This window comes from Lipotes vexillifer, unplaced genomic scaffold (genome assembly GCF_000442215.2).
Source record: "Lipotes vexillifer unplaced genomic scaffold, Lipotes_vexillifer_v1.1 scaffold81, whole genome shotgun sequence".
In the NCBI taxonomy this organism is placed as follows: domain Eukaryota; kingdom Metazoa; phylum Chordata; class Mammalia; order Artiodactyla; family Lipotidae; genus Lipotes; species Lipotes vexillifer.
In genome coordinates this window covers 451,277-461,659 of record NW_006771580.1, presented here as the reverse complement: position 1 = coordinate 461,659, position 10,383 = coordinate 451,277, and the positions used below count along the sequence as shown (strand labels likewise).

Sequence of the window (10,383 nt, the reverse complement as noted above, 5' to 3'; positions counted from 1 at the left end):
TTTTTTAAATTTGCATTTAAAAAGATGGCAGAGATAAGGGTTTCTTAGAAGACCAGATAGGACATTTGTATCTCAAAGGTTTCCCCTTTGTTTAATACTTACAGGTCTCTTAAGATAAATAGGGGTTTGGGGAGTGGTAAAAGGATTGGTGGGCTTTGGATTATTTTTGGAGCCAAACCTCTGGTCCTGTAAAGACTACCTTTGTAAAACAAGGACAGTTTTGTTTTGTTTTTCAAAGAATTGGGTTGTTATCTCAATGATATTGAAGGACTGACATACCCATTCACCTATGTTGGAAAGTTTTACTTTTCCTCATTTAGCTTAGGGGAGAGGCCTCTTTTAAAATTCCTATCAGGCTAAAGTCCATTTCCCAAAAGCGGCCTGCCTCGTTGCCTCGATACCGATGCAGTTCCTGGTGTTGTGAGTTGGCCCCTTGGTTTACTTGTGCACAAGTCACACATTGCCTAGTGACTGAGAATACTTTTTCTTTTAATACCTGCCTTAACTGTCTCTTCTCAGTTTATAAGTTCTTCCCTTCAAAACCATCTAATTTTTGTAATTTCCTTCGGATATCTGGGGCCGACTGTGTCACAAAGGCCAAGTTAATTGCCCGCCTGTTTTCTGGTGCCTCAGGGTCTATGGGGGTCCATAGCCTCTAAGTCTCCATCAGCCTTTCCAGGAAGGCAGCTGGAGACTCTGTGGCTCCCTGGGTCACCTCTGTAACCTTGGACATACTAGTTGGCCTTCGTGCTGCCGCCCGAAGTCCTGTTAACAGAGCCTGGCGAAAACGGGCCAAAGCCCCTCGTCCCTCCTCCGTGTTAGGATTCCACTCCGGTCGGGTACTAGGGAGCACGGTTTCAATTAGGTTGGGGTTATCAGTGGGCCGTTCATCTGGACCAAGTACCTGTTTACGGGCCCCCCACATGATTTTTTTTTCTCTTTCTTCCGTGGTAAACAAAATCTGTAACAATTGCTGACAGTCATCCCAGGTCGGCTGATGAGTTACAAATATAGTTTCTAACAGTAATATTAATATAAATCAGTCATGAAGAATGGGGCATAAGTAAGAAAAGGCTGTGCCTCCCCTGGACTAGGTGCCTGTTGCCGCAGAGGCAGAGCAGTGGGCCGCGGTTTAGTCAAGTGCTCCTGGGCTGACCTGGGAGGATGTCGTCATCGGGGCCGGTATTCGCCTCGGGAGGGACATAGGAAGGGGGAGGCGCAGACGCCTCGGGAGGAGGGGTTTCTTCTTCTTCCTCTCCCTCCCCTACAAGAGGAGGGGGCGGGGACTCAGAGCTTTTAACATTAGGTTTTTTCCCGTCCCCCATCTTGGCGGCACATATGTTATCTTTAGATCTTATTTCCTTTCTGTTGGTAGCTCCCGGCGGGGGCGACCAGGGCTTCAGCCAGTCAGGTGGTGTCTCCACGAGACCCCGCCAACACTCAATATAAGGAATCTGATCATCATGTACCTTAAAGACAATATCTTCCACCGCAGCTATAACCGGAATAGAGAACGTACCTTCGGATGGCCATCCCACCTCAAATGTCGGCCATTCCAATTCACAAAAGGTGCGGAGGGTTTCCGGGGATACAGAGGCCCCGAATTCCCTGGCGATCTGTCGGAAGTCTCTGAAGTGGTCCAGAACTAGGCTCAGGGGGGTCTGCATCCGGGACATACCTTGTCCCATTGTTAAATTTCTGTTGAGCTAAAGGTTTTAGCACAAGCACAAAGCCAAAGTGTCCAAGCAAATGCAAGAGCGCACACACGAGTGACAAAAGACAGAAGGAGAGAACAGCAAGTTTTGACACAATCCCAGTTCAAAGTCGGGACCAAAGAATATCGAAACCGACTTTGAATTCCCAAGGAGGAATCGCGGCGTCCCGGGACTCCTCCTGACTCCAGGCTTAACGTCGCGTCCGACAAGCCTTAATGGAGTCTCCCAGTTTCTTGCCGGCAAGCCAAGGGTCGCAAACTTACCCGAAGAAGGAGCAGGTGGTGGCTTCGGAGGAGGGACCCTGTTTCAGATCTTTAACCTCCACTTCGAGTAGTCCAAAGACAGGGAAGGACCCTGTTTCAGATCTTTAACCTCCACTTCGGGTATTCCAAACACAGGGAGGGACCCTGTTTCAGGTCTTTAACCTCCACTGTCCGATCCCGGACGAGCCCCCAAATGTTGCGGTCCGGGAGCCACACGCCTGGAGTCGAGTTCCCCGGTAACTGCGACCCGTGTCCCAACCAAGGACACCCGAGAATCACCAACACCAAGTAGAAAGAGTAGCAAAGGATTTATACAAGTAATAGAAGCTTACACAAACTGTCCGGACAGGGTCCCACTCGGAGAGAAGTGAGTGAGACCCCAACTAGCAGCCGGGCGAGGCTTTTATACCCTTCACAGGGCGGGAAGTCCCCAAGGCGGGAGGAAGCTGTTTAATTTTGAATCAGCCAATCAGGAACCCAGTTCTTCCCGCCCCAAGCAAGCAAGCAAGCCTCCTACAGAAGCCAAAATGTGCTGTTAGCCCTGAAGCTGTTCTTCCGTTTCTTTCGTCACACCATGGTACATGTCTCTTTTTGAATTATGGTTTTCTCAGGGTATATGCCCAGTAGTGGGATTGCTGGATCATATGGTAGTTCTATTTTTAGTATTTTAAGGAACCTCCTCCATACTGTTCTCCGTAGTGGCTGTGCAAGAGGGTTCTCTTTTCTCCACACCCTCTCTAGCATTTATTGTTTGTAGATTTTTTGATGATGGCCATTCTGACTGGTGTGAGGTGATACCTCATTGTGGTTTTGATTTGCATTTCTCTAATGATTAGTGATGTTGATCATTGGGAGAAAATACTTGCAAACGAAGCAACTGACAAAGAATTAATCTCCAAAATATACAAGCAGCTCATGCAGCTCAATATTAAAAAAAACAAACAACCCAATCCAAAAATGGGCGGAAGACCTAAACAGACCTTTCTCCAAAGATATACAGAGGCCGTGTTTTGACACAACACACTTTACAACATTTACAGACCTTCTGAGCTGATCAGTTTACTAATTTTTGGTTATAAATGCATCTTTCAGGCAGATTGGACATCTTAGTAAGCTTGACAAAGGCCATCTCTTCCTTTGGTTAGGTATTTGGGAATCCGTGTTTTCAAAAGGAGGCAGGTCAGGTCAGTGATTCAAATTTTGTTGATAAATGTGGAATTTTCTGGAATCTATGATTTGGGTCATTGAGGGGTATATTCATATACATTCTCTCTGATAGAGGAAGATTATAAAGGTTTTTAACTTGCCTACAATTTCTGTATGTTAATGCAGTTTGTGTATAAAATTTTCCAAATTATTTATCTGAAGAGAAAGGTTTATTGCCTGGATAACAACACATTTTCCTAATGCCTCGCTTTTATATAGATCATGCATTGCTGTCCTTTTATGCTTGCGCCACTAAATATTACCATGATGAATTAAATGGGCGTTTTTCTTTATTCTAAATCAGTGCCAGAGATCAAAAAGCTGCTAGAAGTTCTTTCCACAAGAATGCCTCCCAGAAAAGGATGAGTTATAATCTCGCCAAGAGATGCCTCCTGTTGTACTCTATCACTTGCTACGATCCAACAGCTTGAAATTGTGCCAAGCTAATTAGCTAGTTCAGTGACTGTTATATTGAGTCCAAGTAAGCCAAAAGAGGTCATCCTCTTCATACTCCAGTGCAGCTGTATTACTTTACTTACCAATCAGAAAGTGGTACAAAGTCTCCCAACAACTAAACCCAATATATTGTCTTCATGTAGACGCTTTACGGTGTTTTTTGTTTGTTTGTGTGTTTGTTTGTTTGTTTGCGGTATGGGGGCCTCTCACTCTTGTGGCCTCTCCCGTTGTGGAGCACAGGCTCTGGACGCTCAGGCTCAGCGGCCATGGCTCACGGGCCCAGCCGCTCCGCGGCATGTGGGATCTTCCCGGACCGGGTCACAAACCCATGTCCCCTGCATCAGCAGGCGGACTCTCAACCAGTGCACCACCAGGGAAGCCCTACAGTGTTTTTTTTAAAGAACTTTTGTCATTTTTTTAAATCAGGAACATCATAAGTATTCCTAACCTGTAAAAAAAAAAAGACATTGGTTAGCTATGTCATTTTAAAATTTGCTTTTATCAACTTAGTAAATGTAAATAAGGTTCTAATCTGTGTAAGGCACACAATGCTAGGGGAAATAGCCCTTTAATGAAGCAGAATAATTTATTATTTTCTCCTATCTTATTAGGAACATTGCCAGGGTTGGCCTTTTACAATTAGTATGAGATTTCTTTGATTTTATGTTTCCTTAATAATTATTTTTAAAATATGGGCCAGTCAAACACATATCAAGACCGTAGGCCCTGAGGTTTTGTTCTGGCACGTTATAAACCACCAAACCTCTGCAGTGAGTGATGAATTGTTCATCTCTTTGGAGAACCCAGTGTTCTGGTGTCAGTGCGGAAATAGTGTATAGAGGAGGTAATGATGCTCAGAGACTCAGAGACCCAGCCTTGTTTTTAATGCTTGTCTGGCACCTCTATCAGGTAAATAGATGGAAGTTTTTTTATTGTCTGCTTGTTTGTTTGTTTAGTAGGCCATTTTCAAACATATCTGTATTTACTTTTAAAATTCGGACTCATTTCTTTTTAATTTGAAAAAATATTGTGAACTTCCCTGGAAAGTGGTTGTACTATGAGCATCTTCTGGTAAAGAAGATGCATACTGAGAAAAGGCTACTATAAATATAATAATTCTTTTGAATTAGTTTGTATCTTATAATCAGTTTGTATTGTTACTATTAGTTTGTATGGTGTTGTATTTTACAATTGCTAATTGTCCTGTAAGTATACTAAGAGCAGACCCTTTTGGAGTATTTTCTATGTAACAAGTGCTATCCCAAAACCTTTAGAGGTTGTAAGTCATTTAGATCTCTTAACAATTCCGAGGGGGTTACTCTTCATTCCCTTATTTGTATATGAGAGGGAAATGAGATTCAGAGAACTTTATGTAACTTGTGCAAGTCATATGGAGAGGAAGTGAGATTTGAACTCAGGTTGTCTGGCTTCAGTCCAAGTGCCTAATCACTGTGCTACCCAGCCTCTGTGTGTGAGATGCATACTGACAACTCCCTACCTCCTAGGTGCTCCACAGTTCAGAGTTTGGGAAGTATAGTTATGTAATTCACTAATAGATACATTTGAGCTTTTCAATTTCTTTTCCCTTAAAATGTCTTCTCAAATTGCTTTCCAGTGGTTTCTCATATCTTTAATTCTGATCCAATGCCTTGATTTGCTCTATGACCCAGTTATTAATGGCTTTGGTGGAGGAATAGTAGCCTGTCTAGCTTTCCCAAAATTGTAGCGGAGACTTTTTTTCTAGACATTTATATTGTATAGTTTTTTTTTTTTTTTTTTCGGTACGCAGGCCTCTCAGCGCTGTGGCCTCCCCTGCTGCGGCGCACAGGCTCCAGACGCGCAGGCCCAGCGGCCATGGCCCACGGGCCCAGCCGCTCCGCAACACGTGGGATCCCCCCGACTGGGGCACGAACCTGCGTCCCCTACATCGGCAGGCGGACTCTCAACCACTGTGCCACCAGGGAAGCCCTATTGTATAGATTTTAAACTAGTAAGCAATGAAGAGGCAATATTTATTTATTCCTGCTTCACCTTTTGTTCATCCTAGTTCCTCCAGGACATTTTTTTTTTTTTTTTTTTTGCCAAGCTAAACAAAATTTTAAATGGACCTCTATCTTTAACAAGCCTTTAGAAATCATTAACACCTGTCCTTAAGTGTGTCAGTGCACATAGCCACCTTCTTGGAGTTCTTAGATAAAGTGAGGCATTATGTTCTATTTGTTTTGGTTGAACTTGTTGCCCTGACCTGTATCTCTACTATGATATGAAGTGACAAAATAAAATGACTTGTTTGTGTATCTCAAAGCTAAAATCAGAGCAATGATAGGGATCTTCCAATTAAAGTCAACATTGCCTGTTGCAATTTACACCTATTGATATGGTAACAGCTAACTCAAGAGCATTGCCTGTCAATTTCCACTTTAGGCCACATTTTCAACTGTTATAAGGGAGAAAGCACAATTCTTAATTGCCTTTCTTCTGTCCACAGGGCTGCTACACATTTTATATTTAGATGTGTGAAGTAATTTTCCCTGTTTGCTTCTATGTATCTTCTGCTTTTTCTTTACCTTGATAAAGCAAATGTAGCTGGAAAAAGTAGATTGGTATTATTGATAGTAAAAAGCAAACTATCCAATTATATGTAAAGTTCTGCTAATTTGTAGGTCAGTAGTGCTAGACTGGGATATTGGGATAAAGTATCTATTGATGGTATTCCAAGAATATGAATGAAATTCTATTATTAAAACTTTTCATAACTATTTTAATGTAGATGCTGAGCTATAGCTAGAATGTCATGGAATCTATAAAGGGCTACATGTTTATTCGACAGAATAAGTAGACTGTAAATTCACACTTATCCATATTAATATCATGAACAGATTGTATTGTTAGCCTTGTCCTAGCCAAACCTATGAAGTATGTTCAAATGTATAAGACTGCAAAGTGTTGGCCGTCTTGATACTGAGTCAGTTCTATGAACAGTGAGAATGGAGCAGGAAGTCCTGAGGCACTATTAGGCTATGGGCTGAAAACGAAAATCAACATTGACCATTGACAAGGTGTCTTACTGACAAGTCCCCTGGCAATGTGTTAATGAGTTACTGTGGCACTGTTCAGATAGATGATAAAAAGCAGAGTGAGTAGAGTGACAGTGATGTGTTGGTAACTGTTTAATACAGGTGGGAGATGCCCTGATTTGTAGCTTTTGCCTATTTCAAAGGTCAATTTTAAGCTACTAACCCGGTGGCACAAGACATAGAGCTAGGAAAAATGTGCACATTCTCACAGCTCCAGCAGGCTTGTAGTGGTGGCTATTTTTCCTCAAAATAAAGTAACCAGGGCTTCCCTGGTGGCGCAGTGCTTGAGAGTCCGCCTGCCGATGCAGGAGACGCGGGTTCGTGCCCCGTTTCGGGAGGATCCCACATGCCGCGGAGCGGCTGGGCCCGTGAGCCATGGCCATTGAGCCTGCGTGTCCGGAGCCTGTGCTCCGCAAATGGGAGAGGCCACAACAGTGAGAGGCCCGCAAAACGCAAGGAAAAAAAAAAAAAAAAAAAAAAAAAAAAAAAAAAACAAAATAAAGTAACCATTATGAACCCTGGTTGAGAGCAGACTGTTGAAGTGCACTGATGTCACTAAATCTGTCCTATAAGCCCTGTCAGATTTATGATGTTTCCAAGATATATCTGGAGTACTTGTGTGGAGACGACTCCAAAATTATTTTTAACCGTGGTGGAAAACCATTTATTTACCTCTCCGTTCGCTACAGGTTTTATGCCACTTTCCTGCCCCTCCTGAAATAAAAACAAAACAAGCAAAAAACACTCTTTTTTTTTGGTTATCAATGGATGCATTTTTAAAGAAATTGTTTATATTTTGTATTTATAATAAAATACACTTTATTCCATATTTTCATAACTGTTTTATGTCCAGTGTTAGCTCCATTCTAGAAAGTAATCGTTAACTTTTCAAAAAGTGTACAGATTGTATCTCTTTAGTGAAAATTAAAGAAATAAGGTCCTCGGGACATCTTTCTGAGTTCCTATAAGACACAGAAGACATCTACAGAAGTTTAAACACAAATACAATTGTAATTTGAATTCACTAAATATTTATTTGCTAGACTGTCAGTTTGAGCCACACTGAAAAGAAATATAAAGACTTTAACAGTTGCTATTATCATCTTAATTATTGTATTAAGATCTTTTCAAAACTCTTAGCAGCAGCAACCATAGTACTTTGTTTATCTATTAGCTACTAATCAGATCTGCTGTTTCTCCAGGTTTTGCTGAATAAACAAAATTTGCATGACAAGATTTCGCCATCTGGGAAAAGTTCTTTATACTTCAGTATCTTTTGCTAAGGGATGAGTTTATGAGAAGGGAAGTCTCATAAACTCAGACTTCTCCAGGCCTTCACCAAGACTTTTTTCTCTTTTATTTGGACTTTCTGATATCCAGATTCCTTTTAGTCCCCATCAAAGCGGATGTGTGTATGTCTGTACTAAAGATCTGATACTGATATTAAATCTCCTTCTAGCCCTTGCCTTTGTTTTAGATCAGTGTCCAGACCAAGGCAGTGTAAGCTGAATAACGTATTGAATGGTTTTCTTTTTTTTTGTCCCATCTGCTCCATCTGCAAATGTTTAAATGTGCTCCCAGGTTCCTTTTAAAAACATATCCATTAACACAATGCACATAATTTTATAGCCCGGAAACACTGATGCCTTTTAAAGGCAAGATTTTTGCAAGGTGGTATTAATCACTAACTAATGCCAGGGCTCATTTTCTATATCTTTGTAGCTAACACCTACCTTCCTCCCTCTGTTTCCACTTTGTCTTATATCTAACCCTATGCTTGAAGATGTGCTGAGCTCTGCCATGGATTTCTCCACACCAAAGCCTGTTGGGCTATAGGACAGCCAATACTATGGATATTGCTCCCAAGTTAATCCTTCTTATTGAGGGACAGAGCTTGGTAAATGTCACTTCTGGTCTCCTGTTCCTTTTGGGTGAATCATATTTTTGGAGAATAAGAGGAGAAAAAACAAAAAGAACATGCACCTCAGGCACTGCCTTGTTCTAAAGCTAGGTCTATAAATGCTTTCAACAAAGAAGCTATTCTTGAGAAAAGGATGCAGCAATGCCCACTCCCTTTTCCAATATCACTATTCTATTATTTTCCCAAAACTTTCCTCCCCCCCCATTCTTTTTGTCATTTTACTTTTGTCCCTTAAAAATTCTTTCCCTTTTCTTCATTAATATCGTTTCCCAGGCTTAATTTATACTTTTGACTCTCTCTGACAGTATTGCCACTGTATAATCTCATTTTATATTATTGAAGTGAAGAAAACTGTCTTCTCTAAGATTTGCTAACTCACCACTTTCTCCTCTTCCTTCATCTTTACTTTTTAACCACAGACTTCCTTTCTTCTGTCTAAACTTTATGCAATCGCCAACTGAAAAACCATCCAGAGAGCTATAAATATATCAGTTGGGAAAGAAAAAGTTTAACTGTGTACTTACCTGCTTTTTCTCCTAACCTCAGGAAAACTCTCCGAAGGCAGCCTGGGCTCCAGCGCTCTTGATGAGCACATCGTGACAATGTAAAGATATACAGTGTAGCATCCACGAAAACTCCCATCTTGCCCTAGAATCCACATTGGAAACTGCTTCCTTCAAGGGTATTCTTGACCATCTTTTTTTTTTTTTTTAAATTGGGGTAGAGTTGCTTTACAATGTTGTTTTAGTTTCTGCTGTACAACGAAGTGAATCAGCTATATGTATACATATATCCCCATATCCCCTCCCTCTTGCGTCTCCCTCCCCCACATTGCACCCATCTAGGTAACCACAGAGCACCGAGCTGAGCTCCCTGCGCTATACAGCAGGTTCCCACTAGCTATCTGTTTTACACATGGGATCTCCCAGTACATCCCACCCCCCCCACCCGTGTCCACACGTCTGTTCTCTATGTCTGCGTGTCTATTCCTACCCTGCAAATAGGATCATCTGTACCATTTTTCTAGATTCCACATATATGCTTTAATATATTTGTTTTTCTCTTTCTGGCTTACTTCACTCTGACAGACTCTAGGTCCATCCATGTCTCTACAAATGACCCAATTTCATTCCCTTTTATGACTAATATTCCATTGTATATATATTTACCACATCTACTTTATCCATTCATCTGTCAATGGACATTTAGGTTGCTTCCAGGTCCTGGCTATTGTAAATAGTGCTGCAGTGAACATCAGGGTGCATGTGCCTGTTTGAATTATGGTTTTCTCAGGGTATATGCCCAGTAGTGGGATTGCTGGGTCATATGGTAGTTCTATTTTTAGTTTTTAAAGGAACCTCCATATTGTTCTCCATAGTTGTTGTATCAATTTACATTCCCACCAACAGTGTAAGAGGGTTCCCTTTTCTCCACACATTCTCCAGCATTTATTGTTTGTAGATTTTCTGATGATACCCGTTCTAACTGGTGTGAGGTGATACCTCATTGTAGTTTTGATTTACATTTCTCTAATAATTAGTGATGTTGAGCAGCTTTTCATGTGCCTCTTGGCCATCTGTGTGTCTTCTTTGGAGAAATCTATTTAGGTCTTCTGCCCATTTTTGGATTGGCTTGTTTGTTTTTTTAATATTGAGCTGCATGGGCTGTTTATATATTTTGGAAATTAATCCTTTGTCGATAGATTCATTTGAAAATATTTTCTCCCATTCTGAGGGTTGTCTTTT

At 41.4% G+C, this 10,383-nt stretch overlaps 1 protein-coding gene across 1 annotated transcript in view; it reads right to left on the bottom strand.

The window, feature by feature from the left end:
• LOC103072069 (uncharacterized mitochondrial protein AtMg00860-like) overlaps positions 1-9,233 on the bottom strand; it is a 10,516-nt gene extending 1,283 nt beyond the window's left edge. The window contains 4 exon segments of the mRNA XM_082931178.1: positions 548-1,018; positions 7,333-7,431; positions 8,451-8,547; positions 9,163-9,233. Coding sequence (XP_082787304.1) covers positions 548-1,018; positions 7,333-7,431; positions 8,451-8,547; positions 9,163-9,233 — 738 coding nt within the window.
• Positions 9,234-10,383: the final 1,150 nt, after the last annotated feature.